We start from the raw sequence: 18,825 nt of genomic DNA on the forward strand, positions 1-18,825 counted from the left end.
GCCCCGCCCCTTCCCCCGCCCGGGCGGCCATGGCCATTCCCGGCATCCCCTATGAGCGGCGGCTTCTCATCATGGCGGACCCTAGAGATAAGGCGCTTCAGGACTACCGCAAGAAGCTGCTGGAGCACAAGGAGATCGACGGCCGTCTCAAGGAGTGTGAGTGCACCTTTCTTTCCTCATAATCTCGTGCCTGGACCCGCTCCTGTCTCTGACAAAGCGGAGGCCTTTGGCCGAGCTCGGCAACGGAGCCCCAAGGAGAGAAGGCCTCAGTCCGGAGACAAGGCGCTTTGTCATCCCCGCCTATAGCTTCGGAAGCCGAGCCTCTTCGGGCGTGGAAATGGCCCAGTCTGGTCCAGGTGACAGAGAGAACATCCCCAGTTCTGAGATGGAATTGGAAGATGACCAGAGGGGAGTGGGGAAGAAGTGGGTCAGGGATGTTTCCAGGTTGAGGTGCAAGGAGTGCAGTGTTGGTGGAGTCCCGGGACCCGGAGGCGGAAAGAGACTTGAGTCAAAGAAGCTCAAGCAAGAGACGAGACTCGGGTAGTTGGCTTGTTAGTGGAATGGAAAGCCGAACGCGGAGTTTTAAGAGAGAAGGGGTCCATCGGTCAATCATAGTCTTCTTCTTTGCTCGTGTTTTGAATTACTCTGCAAGGCACACAATTTTCCCTTACTCCTGAACCAAAAGAGTACTTATAATTTTTCTTAGTGCACCGTCACTGACAAACCTGAATGGTTTAAATAATGAAGGAGGACCTTAACTGTATAATTCTGTGGCGCTTTATTTAGGTTAGAAAGCCAAAGAGTAACAGTTCATGTGGGTAGGTGAAGTGAGGAAGGGTATAACTCTTTTATCATTCGGGTTTGTAATCTCAAATCCGGAAGTGTCAGAACGTCAATATCTGTTACGAATGTAACCTAATATGTGCTCAAACAAGTAAGTATTGCCGATCAAGAAAATAAAAACATGGTGCCTTCTCTGTAACATTTCGTTTTTAAACATGTCATCTACAAACGGCATTATTTTTTTTGTGTGGTTTGATACAGTGGATATAAAATACAGGTAAAGTGAAATAGACTTAAATAAACTTAAATAAAGTGAGACTTAGTGACTTAAACTCGCTAAGATTATTTAGTTTAAAATGTTCAAATTATATTTTTCAGTAAGGGAACAATTAAAAGAACTTACCAAGCAGTATGAAAAGTCTGAAAATGATCTGAAGGCCCTACAAAGTGTTGGGCAGGTATGTAATGGAGTTTGGGGTGTAGAGGGTGATGGTGATTTGTTTTTTTAGCTCTTGGCAAAAAGTAATGCTTTTTTTTTTTTCTTTCTTTCTTAGATTGTGGGTGAAGTACTTAAGCAATTAACTGAAGAAAAATGTAAGTGTATTAGATTGTTAGTAAAGAAAAAAAGAGCAGACTCCCCTCCCACCACCAACTTTTGAAATGCTTATTACTTTAATGACTGTAATGAGGGTAGATGATATTCTTGCGTAGACTAAGTTGTCTTTCAACTCTTGTCTTTTGGAGAACAGAAATAAAACTCAATCTGCCATCAGTGTGGGTATATTTATTTTTTACTTTCTATTTTTCAATTTGTTTTTTCATTTTCTTTCTCTAGTCATTGTTAAAGCTACAAATGGACCAAGATATGTTGTGGGTTGTCGTCGACAGGTAACATTTTACATTTCTATAGTGCTTTATAATTGACGAAAGCGCTTTCATATAAGGTATTTAATTCTCAAGGTAAGCAGGTCAGGCATTATGCCCATAACTTCCAAAGGTGACTTGTTCAGGTATAGCTAATTATTAGCAAAGCCTGAACTCAAACCATGGGTTTGACTCCCGGTAGTCTCTCCTTTTCTGCTCTATTGCATTGCCTCAGTCAGCTCTACACACTGAGAAATCAAAGAATTTTAGAAGTGAAAAAATCTCAGATTATTTTATTTTAGTGTCTTTTTTGAAGAGGACTTAAAAGTATTAGACCTTATAAATTACATTTTATATTTAAACATTCAAAAATATTACTTATAGACTTTACTATAGGCTAAATTGATTTTGTATGAGTTCATTTAAATTAGAATCGGCAAATTGAAATAACTCCAGATTTTATCTTGCAGTCATCAAAAAACACCGACAAATGGCTTTGGATCATTTAGTAGCCTCTGAAGCCAATTTATTTACTACCCTATTCTTTAGGAAGTGTCTTTAGCGAATTCTTATAAACTCATTGGAAGAGCTTTCTAAACTGAGTATTTGTTATGTCAGGTTCAGGTTTTAAAACATTGATATGACATGGCTATAGAATTGAATTTTTCCTAGGGACTGAATTCAGTCTTAAGATTTTGCCTAGCATATAAGTGGGATGACATTTTCTAAATCAAAATTTCAGATGCCGAATCCAACAGGATATTTATGTCCCTTTCAGGGACCTCTGGATGCCAAAAGTTGGCATTTCTTAGATATTTTGTGGTTGTATGAGGGGCAAGAGAGTATTTGAAAACTGGAAAATATTAGAAAAGCCAGAGTATATATTCCCTATAGATGTAAATGTTGAAATAACTTCATATTCATCTCTATTTAAGCTCTTTTTCAAGTACAGTGGTCCCTTGTTATCCGTGGGGGATATGTTCCAAGACCACCAGTGGATGCCTGAAACCTGGGCATATACCAAACCTTATATATGCTATGTTTTTTCCTCTACATACATACCTATGATAAAGTTTAATTTAAAAATTATGCACAGAAAGAGATTAACAAAAATAGTAATAAAATAGAACAATTATAAAAAAAATATGCTGTTACAAAAGTCATGTGAATGTGGTCTCTCTCAAAATATCTTGTACAAATTTAATGCCTTTTCCATCTTAACTCAGCACTTGTCATGCACTGTTGCTGTAACTTTTGCATTTTGAGGCGTGACAGCAAAACTAGCACAGGTTTCTTTTTTCTTCTTCACAATTGCATGGATAGAAGATTTGTTCTTACTGTAGATTATAGCAACCTCAGCATATGATTTTTATTTCCATATTAAGTCGAGAACTTTCCCCGCTTCATTAGGAAGCGGTCTGTGGCTTCTCTTTGCCATATCTGAATGGCCAACATCACTACAATTGTGCTTTGGGGCCATTATTAAGTAAAATAAGGATTATTTGACCACAAGTACTTAAATCAGCAGGACAGTGGATCTGATAACCGAGAGGGCTACTAAGTGATAAACGGGAGGGATACACTGGACAAAGGGATGATTCACATACCGAGGACATAGCTTTCATCACGCTACTCAGAACAGCATGAAATTTAAAACTTAGGATTAGTTTATTTCTGGAATTTTTCATTTAATATTTTCAGGTAACTGAAAATGTGGATAAGGGGAGGACTACTGTACCTGGCAATTATTCTTAGTTTAATCCATTATATTAAACCTAGTATTTAGCATATCTTCACTTCATTTTAATTGGCTCTAAATCCTGAACTAAGCGCTCTTTGTAAAATCCTGTGAAAAGTGGTCAGTAATTTGTATGATTCTGAAATTGTATTGGCGAGCAGTTTATTATTTCTTTTTGCACTTTTCGAAAAAACTAAAAAATTACAGTTTTTTCTAAAAATAACTTTATTTTTGACAAGTGACAGCCTGAGTGTGATTTGAATCTATTTGGATAGATTCTCTCCACTTCTATCCAAATAAGTTAAATATGCCAATAAATTGTTTAGTATGATTCAACTTAATATGTACAGTAATATATTTACCATAGTGTCTGGCATGTAGCAAAGGCATGAATGAAGATTGCTGGGGTTTTTTTGTTTGTTCTTTAGAATTTTAATAAAAAATCTCTAAGGGGAAATAGAGTGTATATCCCCCTTATCTCCTATGATCACATAACACATTCTTCCCAAAACTATAGTTTTTAAAATAAATCTAATGGACATACCTTTAAGATGCTTTCCTTTCCTTCCCCCCCAAATGTTCATCAAGGGATTTCTGTATAAATGCTTTGGTACCAATTGCCAAAGTCACCGTACTACAGTGCCTAAATCAAAATAATGACCAAAACTATATTAAACAGTGAGCCTTTGAAAGTAAAATATTGCAGTCAATTCCTTCTTCAAAAACAAGGTTGTTGCCACCTCAGACTTTGTATATTAGTGATTTCTCATTTCACACTGAGATTGCACAAAAGGACACTCTTTTAAGGAGCAGAAGGAAATAACTTTGAATTACTACTTTTTATAAACCCTTCCCTTGGGCATGGTGTTTATAATCTAATATAATCTAATATTAGTGTTCTCTCTGAAGGGTAAAAATGATTATTTGGCTTCTAACTATGCTCTTGTTAGAGTGTTATTCCCCTTTTCAAGTGTTTGTGTAACACCTTTTGTTTTACATAATTAGCTTGACAAAAGTAAGCTGAAGCCAGGAACAAGAGTTGCTTTGGATATGACTACACTAACTATCATGAGGTAGGTTTCTTGTACTATTTAGTTTACATCTTATTTTCATGGAGGGAAGATTTTATCCAAAATATATGCTTCTTGAGATCCCTGAATATTTTCCCACTTTTCCGCTTTTACTAATTTCAAATTAATTTAAACATGTGTTTTAGAAAAATTTATTTATTTATTTATTTATTTGGCTGCGTTGGGTCTTCATTGCTACGCATGGGCTTTCTCTAGTTGCAGCGAGCGGAGGCTACTCTTCATTGCGGTGCACGAGCTTTTCATTGCGGTGGTTTCTCTTGTAGTGGAGCACAGGCTCTAGGCACATGGGCTTCAGTAGCTGTGGCACGCAGGCTCAGTAGTTGTGGCTTGCGGTCTCCAGAGCTCAGGCTCAGTAGTTGTGGCACATGGGCTTAGTTGCTCCGCGGCATGTGAGATCTTCCCGGACCAGGGCTCGAACCCATGTCCCCTTCATTGCCAGGCAGATTCTTAACCACTGCGCCACTAGGGAAGTCCCAACATGATTTTCTAAGATCACCTACAGGTGCTTGCATAAGCAAGTCATTTATACTCTATTTGTAGGCTGAGAGAAAATACCTTTTAAAAGAAAAATGCACACCTTATCATTACAGGTATTTGCCAAGAGAGGTGGACCCACTGGTTTACAACATGTCTCATGAGGACCCCGGGAATGTTTCTTATTCTGAGATTGGAGGGCTGTCAGAACAGATTCGGGAGTTACGAGAGGTTGGTAGTGTGTGCTTTATTCTCTGAACTTACTAAGAAGTAGTACAGGTTTTAAAATGCCTGAAGGGAGAAAGAGGATGTAAAGTCACTTTGTCCAAATAGTGTTTACTGAATATTACATATATAATATTTTTGTCAAGAGAAGAATAGCACTGAATGTCTAGCTATGAAAATTATGGGTTTTTGTTAAATTTGGAGATAATTTGGTGTTTGAAAAATCCTGCTCTTTTTATGACAAAGAAGGAAAAAAAGCTAAGAATAATTGATGTAATCCAATGCCCATACCATCTGGTATTTTGATTATCTTAGTAGTTTAGTTGGGTCAGAGCACATTTGGATAGTGTGTGTAATGTAGTTTTTCCCATAACCTCATTGATTTCCTGTTGCTCTTAAATAGAGTCAGTTATCTGTGCCTTAAATATTTTATTTTGATAAAGCTGTTTGCTGTCATTTAAGAAAAATATTGGCTTTAGCGTGGCTTAAACTTTAAGTTATTACATGAAGAGTCAAATCAGGGTTGCCTTGCTTCACAGCACAGATAGCTTCTTAACAATTCTCTTTTAAGCAAATTACATTGTTGTATTGATTTCATCTTAATTTAGGATGGAAATACTCAGGAATGAATTTGATTAATTGGAATGGCTTACGTTATCTGATTTAAGCCCTAAACCAGTAGTTTTCAGACTTCAGCACTTTAAATTTTCTGGAACTCTTATTAAAGATACAGATTCCTAGGCCCTCTGCATGGTTTTGATGCAGTGGCTTGGGGGTGGGGCACAGGAATTAGCATTTAAACAAGCATTCCAGGTGATTATGAAACCAAGTTGTTTTTTTTTTTTAACCATACTTGAGGAAGCATTGGCCTAAGCATAAATAAAAGCCTATTCTTTTCACATTGTAGTTAATGAAAAGAGGAAGAACAAGTGCTTCATGAAACAGTGAAATCTTTTACAGTGATTTGCTGCATCAGCCATAGGAGCAGAATGAATCTCTCTTACACACACACAGACACACACACACACACCAAGGACATGAAGTATCCATCTGCAGACAATTGCGAATATTAATTTCTCACAATTTTGGCGTGTCTTAATCATACCTTATGGACAGAGTTATTCAGTAGAGGTTTATCTCTCAAGTAAAGAGTTTAAACTGGACAGTCAAATCCTCACTTTTGCTGTTCTCCACTTTTCTTTCTTTGAATCAGTTTTAGAACATTGAGAGCAGAATTTATGTTTTTTTTAAGACTACTATGACAAAACGCCAACATAAGAAAATTTTATGTACCATTTCTCTTAGTGGCAGTTATATCTTACCAAAGTTCCCCATTTTATAATTATTTTTTGTTGTATTCAGATGCACAGTAGTGTAATCTTTTTGTTTTTTTGCTTAACTGATTTTTTGTAGTGTTAATTTTTTCGTTGAGGCATAATTTACATTCAGTAAAATTCACATGTTTTTAAGTGTACAGTTCAGATGTGTTTGACAGATTATATGCCCATGCAACCATCAATCTAGGCAATTGTGTGGTTATTTTAACAAGTGTGTTAAATAATAAATAGTTCAAATTACCACATGCTTTTTAATTAATTTAAAAAATATTTTAAGATTTTTAGATTTAAGAGATATCTTACATCTACCTGAAGAAAAACCTCTAATATAAATGGTTTTACATAGCACTGAATTCTAGATCTATTATGAATTATGATGTATGTACGTAACTCTGCTGATAGTTTACTTAAAATATTTGAAAGTACATCAGAATCTTTACTAACTTTTTAAGAAACATGCAACTTCTTTTCTAGGTAATAGAATTACCTCTTACAAACCCAGAATTATTCCAACGTGTAGGAATAATACCTCCAAAAGGCTGTTTGTTATATGGACCACCAGGTTGGTATTAAATCATGTCTGCCCCACTGAGCGAATGAATGAATGAAGGAGTAAAAAAATGAGATGGAGATATTTAATGTGACAATTCCAGCCTTCATTCTGTTCAGAGTAAGGAAGGGATTGGGGATGTGTGTCTATTTTCTTAGTCTTGCTTAGTCCTCTTGTGCTTCATAGGATATATATATCTAAACATGCCATGTGATTCTAAGCAATGGTCTTGTGTGGTTCACAGACCTCTGGGTGTCCCAGAGACATTTTCAGGGATTCTGCAAGGTCAAAACTTACTCTTATAATACTAAGATGTCAACACAGTGAAAAAGAAAAAGGCAACTCACATCTGTGCTGATGGTGCAAAGCAATGAGGGTGAAGCTACTCATGCCATAGTGTGAATCAATTAAGTCAGTGGCACAAAATGGTATTGTAGTCATTGTCTTCGGGGCCACTCACATTTGCAGTATTTTTTAAAAAAAGATGTCAGTTTCACTTTAAAGTGTCCTTGCTAAAGGATTAAAAATATTAACTTTTGATCCTTGAATAATGTCTTGTATTCTGTGATGAAATGGAAAATACATATAAAGTACTTCTGTTGCATACTGAATAAGATAGATATCTCCAGGAAAAGCATTTGTGCGATTATTTGAGTTGCCTGCTGAATTAGCTGCTTTTCACAGAATGCCATTTTTACTTGAAAGGATAAAGGATAAAAGGATCTTTTTTTACGGTCAATTATCAGACTGGTTATTGGTTACCTGGCACACTTTTTTTTTTTTTTTTAATGTTTGGCTGTGTTGGGTATTCATTGCTGTCCACGGGCGTTCTCTAGTTGCGGCGAGCAGGGGCTACACTTCGTTGCACTGTGCGGGCTTCTCATTGCGGTGGCTTCTCTTGTTGCAGAGCACGAGCTCTAGAGCGCAGGCTCAGTAGTTGTGGCGCACGGGTTTAGTTGCTCCATGGCATGTGGGATCTTCCCGGACTAGGGATCAAACCCATGTCCCCTCCACTGGCAGGCGGATTCTTAAGCACTGTGCCACCAGGGAAGTCCCTGTACACATTTTTTTAAAAAAATGAATGAAGTTAGCCAATCATGTTAAACAACTGACACCATCTGTAGCCAGTGATAAAATTTGAGCTTTCAAGCGAAAATTGAGTTTTTGAAAACTTTACGTCCGGTACTATGAGCTTGACAACTTTCCAGTGTGTTTGTGAATACAAGACAGGATGAGATCGGAGATGGTATTAACAAATGTGATTTTTTAATATTATATAATGGAAAATGCCAGTATTTGGAAGATTTTCATAACCCACTGAATCAGTAGTTTCCAAATAAATACTTGATATTACAATATCATACGTAGGCAAAGGTCCACTCTGTTCAGTATAGCCCAATGTATTTGAATGTACAAGTTTCCATCATGGTCTATTTTTAAGTTGGGTTTGATATATTTCTAAAGTTATGTATTCAGTTTGCTTAAAATAAAATTAGAAGGGATATTTTGAATAAAATTTTAAATTTTAATATTGAGAGTGGAAGTGCTTTGGGATATTAAATGATTTTAAATGCTTTTATTTAAGACTTAGCTTCCATTTTGCAAAATTTACTATTCAAAGGATTACATTCTTAAAGGCTTTTGAAAATTTGTTTTACTTTCCATTAAATTAGGACTTTGTTTGTCATTCCTAGGTACAGGAAAAACACTCTTGGCACGAGCTGTTGCTAGCCAGTTGGATTGCAATTTCTTAAAGGTAAAGGGAAGATTCTTTTTGTAGCTGTTGAAAATAAATTTTATTTGAATTGTCCTATGTTTACCATAATGTTTTTCCTTTAATCAGGTTGTATCTAGTTCTATTGTAGACAAGTACATTGGTGAAAGTGCTCGTTTGATCCGAGAAATGTTTAATTATGCCAGGGACCATCAGCCATGCATCATTTTTATGGATGAAATAGATGCTATAGGTAAGAATAACACTTCTTAAAATTTATTTTAAACTTTTCTTGAAACTGTTAGGAATATTTTTTAACTCTAAAAGAACTTTTTCCCTCTCTTTTCACCTCTAATTGCAACTTGTGTGAAGTAGCAAAATGAATGTTACTTTAAAAAAATTCTTTAGAAAGTTTAACCACTCTTAATAAATAACCTTTAACATTGAGAAAATGATAAACATTATACCAAAATCAATTCTAATTTTGTCAGTGTAATTCTTGTTAATTAATTTTCATCTTAATGTTTTAAACCCCAGACACTATCATTTTCATATTTTCTTAAATGATGCTTAAAGAGGAAAGGAGTAATGCATATGAGTTTCCACATCATTATTTTAGGTGGTCGTCGGTTTTCTGAGGGTACTTCAGCTGATAGAGAGATTCAGAGAACTTTAATGGAGGTAATATTTGGTAAAGCCTGTTTATAAAGAAATCAATGTTTATAAAGTGAAGAAGTGAACATTGGATATTTGAAGGTCAAAATATGGACAATGGTTTAAATGAAGAATGCACTTAAGTATGAAATTTGAAAGTACAGTATTGACAGGAATGAACACTTTTCTTTACCACAATCTCTAGTAAGAAAATGAGTACTAGAAAATAATAGGGATAGCTACAAAATTTCATTTGATTTACAGCTGTACCGTTCTACATTTTTTGAGCAGACTGGCCATTTAAATAATTAAATTATATATTGTACTTACATTGTGAATGTGATTTTTGTGTTAGTTTTATTCAGCTATTTTATGAGTGACAAATATATTAAAACTAGTGGCAATAAATGAGTTGTAATTATGTATGAGGCTGCTCTAAAAATTACTAATACTTTCCTCTCTTTATTGCTGAGAATGAAAGGAAACTAAAATAGTTTTGATTATTGAAGATGGATGATGGGACATTGAAATGTATATTAAAGTCTTTTCCCACTCCAAATTCTGTGAAAGTGATGGCAAGATTCCAAACACATTTTCCAACTCCTATAAATAGATAGGTAGCATAGGTAATGCATTGTCAATTTCTGTCTCAGTAAGGGTATTTGAAAATTGTTTTTTATAAATTATGTTGTCTGCTCAGAAAAGACAGTATTTTAAAATTTGTAGAGTCTATTAGAAGCCTTAAATTGAGGTATTTTTTTAAAAACACAGATACTAGTTTTATTCATGTAGCTGATATGTTGTTAGCTAACACTTAGGGTATGTTAGACATATTGGCATGAAGAAATAGACATATTGTCAGGCTAGCTTTGTTTTAAAGAGTTTGTTGAATGCAGTTAGATTTTTCAACATTTATTCAAGAAAACTTTAGGACTTGAAGAAAATATGTTAGGTATCTCAGTATTTCTGTGTATAGTAGAATTATTTGAAAAGATATTTAATGGATTTATTATCAGGTTTGTAGAAAATCATTGTTTCCAGTTATCCTGATGTAAATTTTATGTCTGGCATACCATAAGCTCTTGAAACATTATTTTAAAAGTAATTGTAACAAAAAAATTCAAACATTGGAAATCAGATCCACATAACTTAGTTTCATAATTCTTGACTGGATGGATGCCTTCAGATTTATTAAAACTATCTGATAGATTATTCAACTATGTACCTTTTTATAGCTATCTTGGAGACTTCCCTGGCAGTTGAGTGATTAAGACTCCGTGCTTCCCCTGCAGGGGACACGGGTTCGATCCCTGGTCGTGGAACTAAGATCCTGCATGCTGCAAGGCGCGGCCAAAAAAAAAAGCATTAAAGAATCTATCTTGGAACTTTTAGGATGGAAAATATATCCCTTTATGTAAGAGAGAGAAAAAAATATGATTCCATCAAATGATCATTCTGCACATCACATATGTATCTGTAAGCAATACATTTCATGGTCTTAGGCATATAAAAGGTGTGTGCTATGTGTTTTTTTAATGGTTGGGATGTTTTATAAAATGTGCCTTTGATTTATATTCACAAATATATTCTTAGCTACTGAATCAAATGGATGGATTTGATACTCTACATAGAGTTAAAATGATCATGGCTACAAACAGACCAGATACACTGGATCCTGCTTTGCTTCGTCCAGGCAGATTAGATAGAAAAATACGTGAGTTAAGCTTTTTTGCCTGCTGTCCATTTCCCTTTGTCTATGTCCATTTCTCTTCCCATACCTCCTCCTCACCCCCTACTTTATTTAAAAAACAAAAAACCTGACTGCAAAAGAATTTCTTATAATTTTCTTATTTTCAGATATTGATTTACCAAACGAACAAGCAAGGTTAGATATACTGAAAATCCATGCGGGTCCCATTACAAAGCATGGTGAAATAGGTAAGTAAATAACTTATTTTATATATATTTACATTTGGTAAATGAAGTAAAATGCTATTGGATATCACTGATAGTCTACCAAATCTAGTTTTAAATTCAGGAAACATGGTGGTCTTGAATTTAGCTTATAGTTATTGAGCATGTGCTGTATGCTAAGAATCGTTCTAAGTGCTGAGGATATAGCAATGAACAAAACAGATAAATTCCTGCCTTTATATAACTTACATTCTTGTCAGGAAAGACAGGTGAAGAAAGTAAAATATTCACTTGACCCTTGAGCAAAATGGGTTTGAACTGCGTAGGTCTACTTATACGTGGATTTTTTTTTTAACTAGTAAATGCTACAGTACTACCTGATTGGGGTTGGTTGAATCCACAGATGCAGAACCGTGAACATGGAGGGCCGCTATGAGTTACGCACAGATTTTTGACTGTGCAGAGGGTTGGTGCCCCTAACCCCCATGTTGTTCAGGAGTCAACTTTATGGTATATTAGATGATGATAAGTCCTATTGAGAAAAATAAAGCAAGGAAAGGAGAATAGGTAATGCCAGGAGCAGGCATGAATGTATACATTTTTGAATAGAGGTGGGGAGGAGGAAGCACAGGGAAGGTCTTACCAAGGTGATTTTTAAGCAGTGACCTAAAAGGTGAAGGAGCTAAGTATGGATATTTGGGGGAAAATCATGCAGAGGGAACAGCAAGTAAGAAGGCCTTGAAGTAGGTGCGTGCATGGAACATTCCAGGAGCAGCATAGAGGTCAGGGTCTCTGTGGCAGAGTTATTGGGACGGTAGCAAGTGAAATAAATCATAGAAGTAATGGGGGTCAGATTGTGTAGAGCCTTACTGAGGCCATTGTGTAGGAACTTTGGCTTTTGTTTTTAGTGAAATGGATACCATTGGAGAATTGTGAGCAGAGGAATGATATGACCTTACTTTTTATTATTTTTAACTTTGTATTACAGAAAATTAGAAATATGTAAAAGTAGAGACGAGTATAATCTTATCAGGAATTCATCCCCCAGCTTCAGTAATTAACTCTTGGCCAATCTTGCTTCATCTGTAATCTCTCCCACTTCTTACCTTCCCTCTGGATTTTTAAAAAGCAAATTCCAGTCATTATCATTTCATCTGTAAATACTTCAAAATTCACTTATGTTAAATAAGATCATTCTGGCTGTAGCTAGAGGGACAAGGATAGAGACAAGAGGATCTATTAGGAGGTTATTTCAGTAATGCAGGCAAAAGATGATGGTGGCTTGGCCCAAGGTGGTAGCAAAATCTTTTAAAATAATGAGATTCTGGACATATTTTGAAAATAGAGGTGACAGGGCTTGCTAATGAATCGGATGTAGGGTGTGAACTAAAGAGAAGAACCAGGGAAGACTTAGGTTTTTTACTCATGCAACTGAACAAATGGAATTGCCGTCAATTAAAGCAAGGGAAGACTGGAAAGATTAGGTTTTAAAGGGAGAATGAGGAATTTGATTCTGGCGATATTTAATTTAAGATGCCAATTAGATAGCCAAGTAAAGACATTGATTAGTAATTCTGTGTTCATCAATAGTTCATTGGGGTGGTCTGTGCTAGAGTTATAAATATGGCTAATATCAGCATAAAAATGGTTCCAAGGAAGAGAATGTTGATAGAGAAGGGATTCAAAAACTGAGCTAATTCCAGCATTAAGAAGTTGAGAGGAAAAAAAAAAAAAAGTTGAGAGGAAGAACCATCAAAGGAGACTGAGAAAGGTTAGTCACAGAGATAGGAGTTAACCAGGACCTGATGGTGTCCTGGAGAATAAATGAAGAAATATTATAGGGAGGGACTAATTTCCTGTCAAATGCTGACAATGGGTCTGATAAGAAGAGTTCTGAGATTGGATTTACTATGTGAAGATCATTGGTGACCTTATCAAAAGAAATTTCTTTGGAGTGGTAGGAGTGAGAGCCTTGTTCAGATGGATATCAGAGAGGTGGGGACAAGAGGCATTGAGTTTAGACACCTCTTTCAAAGAGTTCTCTAGCGAAGGGGAGAAGAGAAGAAATGGAGCTGCAGCAGAAATGGAGATTAGGACTTCGAGTTTTCTTTAAGATGCATGAACTTACAACACTTTTTTTTATGCTGATGGGAATGATCTAGGAGAGAGATACAAGTTGATAATGTGCTTTTTTTTGAAGAGAGGTTGGCTTTGTCTATGAGCATAGACTTCTCAGGAGAATAGGAGGAGAGGCAGCATATATAGATACTGATGATAACAGGTTCTTAAATATGGCAGGTACTTAGAGAATTTTTCTTCTGAATACCTTTATTCTCTTAGTGAAATAGAAAGCAAGTTAAGAGTGAAAATGGGAAAGTACTGTTAGAGATTTGAGGACAGAGGATAAATTACAAAATAGTTATCTATAGAAGTGAGGGACCGGACTAATGTAAAGGCCAGCAAGCCATGTATTCTATTGTGGGCTAAATTCTGTATGCCTTCTGTTTTTGTAAATAAAGTTTTGTTGTAGCACAACCACTCCTGTTCATTTACATATTGTCTATGACTACTTTCCCACTACAGTGGCAGAAATGAGTAGTTTTGACAGAGACCATATGACCTACGAAGTCTAAAATATTTACTGTCTTGCCCATTACAGAAAGTTTGCTGACCCCTGGACTAGAGGCATCTAGTATAATTGCCAAGCAACTTTAAAAACTTTTTAAGTTAGTGGTTGGGCTTCCCTGGTGGCACAGTGGTTGAGAATCTGCCAGCCAATGCAGGGGACACGGGTTCGAGCCCTGGTCTGGGAGGATCCCACATGCCGTGGAGCAACTAGGCCCGTGAGCCACAACTACTGAGCCTGCGCGTCTGGAGCCTGTGCCCCGCAACAAGAGAGGCCGCGGCAGGGAGAGGCCCGTGCACCGCGATGAAGAGTGGCCCCTGCTTGCCACAACTAGAGAAAGCCCTCGCATAGAAACGAAGACCCAACACAGCCAAAAAATAAAATAAATAAATAAATAAAAGTGCTTTGCCACATGGAGACCAAGTACCCTACCTTAAAAGACAAGCCTTTAAAAAGAAAAAAAAAGTTAGTGGTCCAAAATAATTACAAATAGTTGACCATTGCCTTTCTCATTACTCATGTGAAAGTTTTGAGTTGGAAAGACTGAGCTGAATTTACCAGCTTCTTCCAATACTGAGCTCTTGCTAGGTGCCAGATGCTGTGCTAACCTTAGGAATTTCTGCTCTCCAGAAGCTTACATGAACTTGAACCTGAATGAAGACTAATTAATGAATTATCTGTGTGATTTCAAATAGAGATTGACATACTTCAGATTGCCTGACAAGGGTGTCTTATCACAGTTTTTCACATTGTAGTAGCCTATGTGTCTCTTCTCTCACTGTTCTACATCAAGTCCATAACTGCTACCTTAAACCAGCAGCAGCTCTTCGTTTCGTCTGTCACGTGGATAGAAAGGTCACTTAACTATTACTGTTATCATAGATCTGATACCTCAACACTTGGAGCTTTCACAGAAACCAGAAAAGCTAGCCAATGTTTAGCATTTAAAAATTCTGTAAGATAAAATGATGTCTGAAGACTATTTTTGGTATATTTTATATTTGCCTTATGTGATTAAATTCCATTGTGGTTACAGTTGGTTTTGTTTGAATATTCTAGATTTATTCAAATTAGATACTTGGTTACAGTTTTAATAAGAGTCATAGCTTGACAGATATCTAAAGTTCACATGCGCTTAGCAGTTTCTCTGTGTAGAAACAGGTTAAGGTGCTTTCAGATCTTGATATTTCTTGGTTTTAGAGTTTTATAAGTATGTTTATTTCTGCTTGGTGCTGGTTTACTTAACAGAAGTATTGATTTTAGTTGTTAATATTGTGGAATGTTAACAGAGATGATGCCTAGCTGACTAAATTCAAAGCAAGCTCTTAAGTTAAATTTTCTGTATGGGAATAAATCAAAAAAAGGTCTCCTATTATTATTTTTTTAACTGATTTCCAGTATTTTTCCTAAACAGATTATGAAGCAATTGTGAAGCTTTCAGACGGCTTTAATGGAGCAGACCTGAGAAATGTTTGTACTGAAGCAGGTAAGGGTTTAAAGTACAGTTTTTACTATTGATTTTGATTTGTTTAATTTGCTAAAAATGTGTTTGGGTTTGTCCAAAAGCAGAGCCTGAGCTTTGCAAGGATTTGAGTGCTTGTTATTTTCTGGGAAATTGATTCCAAGAAGTAGGAGAGAATAGGGCAAGTGAGATGGGAAGAGGGAAAGCTGTTATAAGGGTGCATCATTGAAGTAACTGTTGTAGGCAAGAGGGGTTTGGTTCTGATGAGACCTCAGAGAAACATACAGAATTCTTTCCAGGATTATCTGGCTGAAATATGGGAGACTAGAGCATTGATTTACCAGCTGTCATCCTCCATTCCTCCGTGGGATGAGATTTGCCCTTGGGGATGTTAACGCCTTTGCACTTATGGATGCCTTAGGGTAGAATGAGGAAAGACATGCATAGTGATAGCATGCTGTCCTCCTGGAGTAAGTCTGAGACTGTACAGAGCTATCTGCCACACCTGTGGCTGAAATCTGACTGGGCCAGCACTGGGGGTGTCTGCTACAAAATGGATGACATGCCTTCTGATACTAGCCTGTCAGTAGTTACCTTTGAAAGATTGATTTATGAATTTTGTGTTCATTCAACTTGTGGAAATGTAGTAGTTTTTTAGTATAATTTTCTCTGTGGATTGTGTGATTTTATTTTTATTTCTGGTACCAAGTGGCTTTAAAACCATACATACAGTCATTTAGTTTTTGTCCTCCACACAGAATCTTAAAATTAAAAAAAAATCTACAGTAGATTTTATGGTTACTAACTTTCATAGGTTGCATATGAACAGTTTTTAAGTATTACAATATGTGATTTCCTCTTGTTTTCATATCACCTTTAGCCTTATTTTAACATTTCTTGTAAATTCAACAGACAGTGTTTAAAGAGGCTGCTCAGACATGGCTTCTCCATAGGAGTATCTTCATGGGTGTACTGTGACTCAGTAGCTGGATCAAAGATCTGCAGGTCCAGAAACTCTCAGTACAAATCACATAAATCATGCTCACAAAGACTTATTAGTAAACAAAAATATTAAGAGGTAAGCAGTCAGTAGCCTGAACTACTAGGGGTAACTTATGACATTCTCCTTTCAAAATCTACACTAGACCAAATAATTACTAGAAGATTGCTTTGGTGAAAATGGAATCCAAACAAAAGCAGTATCGAAATCTTAAAGGCTGATACCATTAAATTATATTCTCTCTTTTTCCACATATTTTTTAAAAGTTTATTTTTAGCTATTTCCAATAAAGAACTATAACTTCTGTTATGGATTAAAATTTAAGCTTTTTAAACTTCTCATCTGGGGACATACTGAAATTCTTGAGTTTTCTTTTTGTTAGTCTTCAAGCCTTTTTTGTTAACATATCTTTCTGTGAGTTAAAATATACTTGATTCAATTATAGTTGTCTTTTTCCATTCAAATCCTGAGATTGTCATCCCTTTCGGATTAGAATGTATCTCAGATTCACTCATTCACTAAATAATGATTTGGAAACAGTAATATGCACAAGGTTTGGAAAAATAACTTGCCTAATTTAGTTACAGCCTTCTAAACAGGTTTTAAAACTTCGCTATTACAAAAACCAGTCATTTCCATTCACCTGATTTCTGAGGACAGCATAGAATGACTATTGCCAAGATTCCTTATGTAGAAATCTTGAAAGGGAAGACAGGAAGTAACCCTTGCAATTTTCTATTGCAACCCACTCATTTTATGTTAGTGAAAATTCAGTATAAGCAGATCCTCAATGAAAATAGTAGTAGGATTCATTTAATTAGTAGATAGTGATAACTTACCAGCTTTAAACTTATCATGAAATGAGGATTGTCTCAAAATCTGGGACCCATGTCTATGACACAACTAATGTTTTAAAAAAAACCAGAAACAAACCTTTTACCTCCTTGTCAAGTAGTATTTGACAAGTAACTTGTCAAAAACTTGAAAGCAAAAACTGAATGGTGATATTTGAATATGAAAGTCATATAAAATACCAATTTGTACATAAAAAAGGTAAATTTTCTCACATGAATAATGACACTGATTTTTGTTGACTTTCTTTAATTCTTATTCTCTCTGCTTTTGATTATTAACAAGGAAAAGCTATCAAAATTACTGAGGTGTTTTGTGTTTCCCCGAACCATACATATGCCCCCTGCTTCCAGGGGATTGCTGCCTGTAGACTTAGGAAACTTCTGCCTAAAATGTGTATGTGTTATTGATAGTTGGGTTTTGTTTTGTTCTGTTTTGTTTTTTCAAGATGACATTGGATACAGGGACTGTGTGAGGTGGAATTTAAGTATACAGATAATTGTCTCACTGTTTTCTAGCTTTTGGTTTGGAAAATAGCGCTCACTATAGTTACGGAAATTAATTGAACAATAATAGTGGTTTTTAGGAAATTAGAACTGTTGGCTGAGAAGTAATACATCTAAGCTCCTTCACATTTATTCCATAGAATAATATTACATTATTTAGTTTTCTTTAAAGTTTTTTTGAGATATAATTGACATATTAGTTTCATGTATACAATATAATGATTCAGTATTTGTATATATTATGAAATGATCACCATAATGAGTCTAGTTAACATTCCATCATCACACATAGAAAAGTATTTTTTTCTTGTGGTCTACTCAGCATCTTTCAAATACACAATGCAGTATTAATAAGTATAGTCACCATGCTGTACATTACATCCCCAGGGCTTATTTATTTTTTAAGTGGGAGTTTGTACCTTTTGACCACCTTCACCCATTTCAACTACCCTCTCCCTTAGTTTTCTTATAATAAATAATTCACATATTAAATATAGCAGTCATGTTGTTTTATTCTCCACAGGTATGTTTGCAATTCGTGCTGATCATGATTTTGTAGTACAGGAAGACTTCATGAAAGCAGTCAGAAAAGTGGCTGATTCTAAGAAGCTAGAGTCTAAATTGGACTACAAACCTGTGTAATTTACTGTAAGATTTTTGATGGCTGCATGACAGATATTGGCTTAATGTAAAAATAAAGTTAAGGAAAATAATGTATGTATTGGCAAAAATGATCTCATTAACAGAGTATGAATAAAAATGTGTATGAATAACATTGTAAAAATTAGTAATTCAGTAATTCTACTTTTAAGAAGTATGGAAGAAATTTGTATGTTTGGTAATGTTGCATTTATTGCAGCAGAAGTTATAAAAGAAGAGTATGTTGAAGCTTTTCGTATTTGCTGTGTATTTTGTAAAACCTTGAAAATGGTTTGAGACAGTAGTACCAGATAGCATTTCTTATGACTTATTTTATATCATTTGTTTTCCTCATCCTAAAAAGTTTAATAAAATCTGTTTGATTCAGTTCTCCTA

General features: G+C 35.6%; 1 protein-coding gene across 1 annotated transcript; it reads left to right on the plus strand.

Moving 5' to 3' along the window:
- PSMC6 (proteasome 26S subunit, ATPase 6) lies at positions 1 to 18,825 on the plus strand. Its single transcript, XM_007192863.3, has 14 exons — positions 1 to 156; positions 1,162 to 1,241; positions 1,338 to 1,377; positions 1,619 to 1,671; positions 4,391 to 4,458; positions 5,067 to 5,181; positions 6,987 to 7,074; positions 8,757 to 8,818; positions 8,906 to 9,029; positions 9,396 to 9,457; positions 11,024 to 11,144; positions 11,288 to 11,368; positions 15,385 to 15,456; positions 18,314 to 18,825. Exons 1-14 carry the CDS (start codon positions 30 to 32, stop codon positions 18,430 to 18,432), a joined length of 1,212 nt encoding a protein of 403 aa, XP_007192925.1. The 5' UTR covers positions 1 to 29; the 3' UTR covers positions 18,433 to 18,825.

This window comes from Balaenoptera acutorostrata, chromosome 3 (genome assembly GCF_949987535.1).
Source record: "Balaenoptera acutorostrata chromosome 3, mBalAcu1.1, whole genome shotgun sequence".
NCBI classification, from domain to species: domain Eukaryota; kingdom Metazoa; phylum Chordata; class Mammalia; order Artiodactyla; family Balaenopteridae; genus Balaenoptera; species Balaenoptera acutorostrata.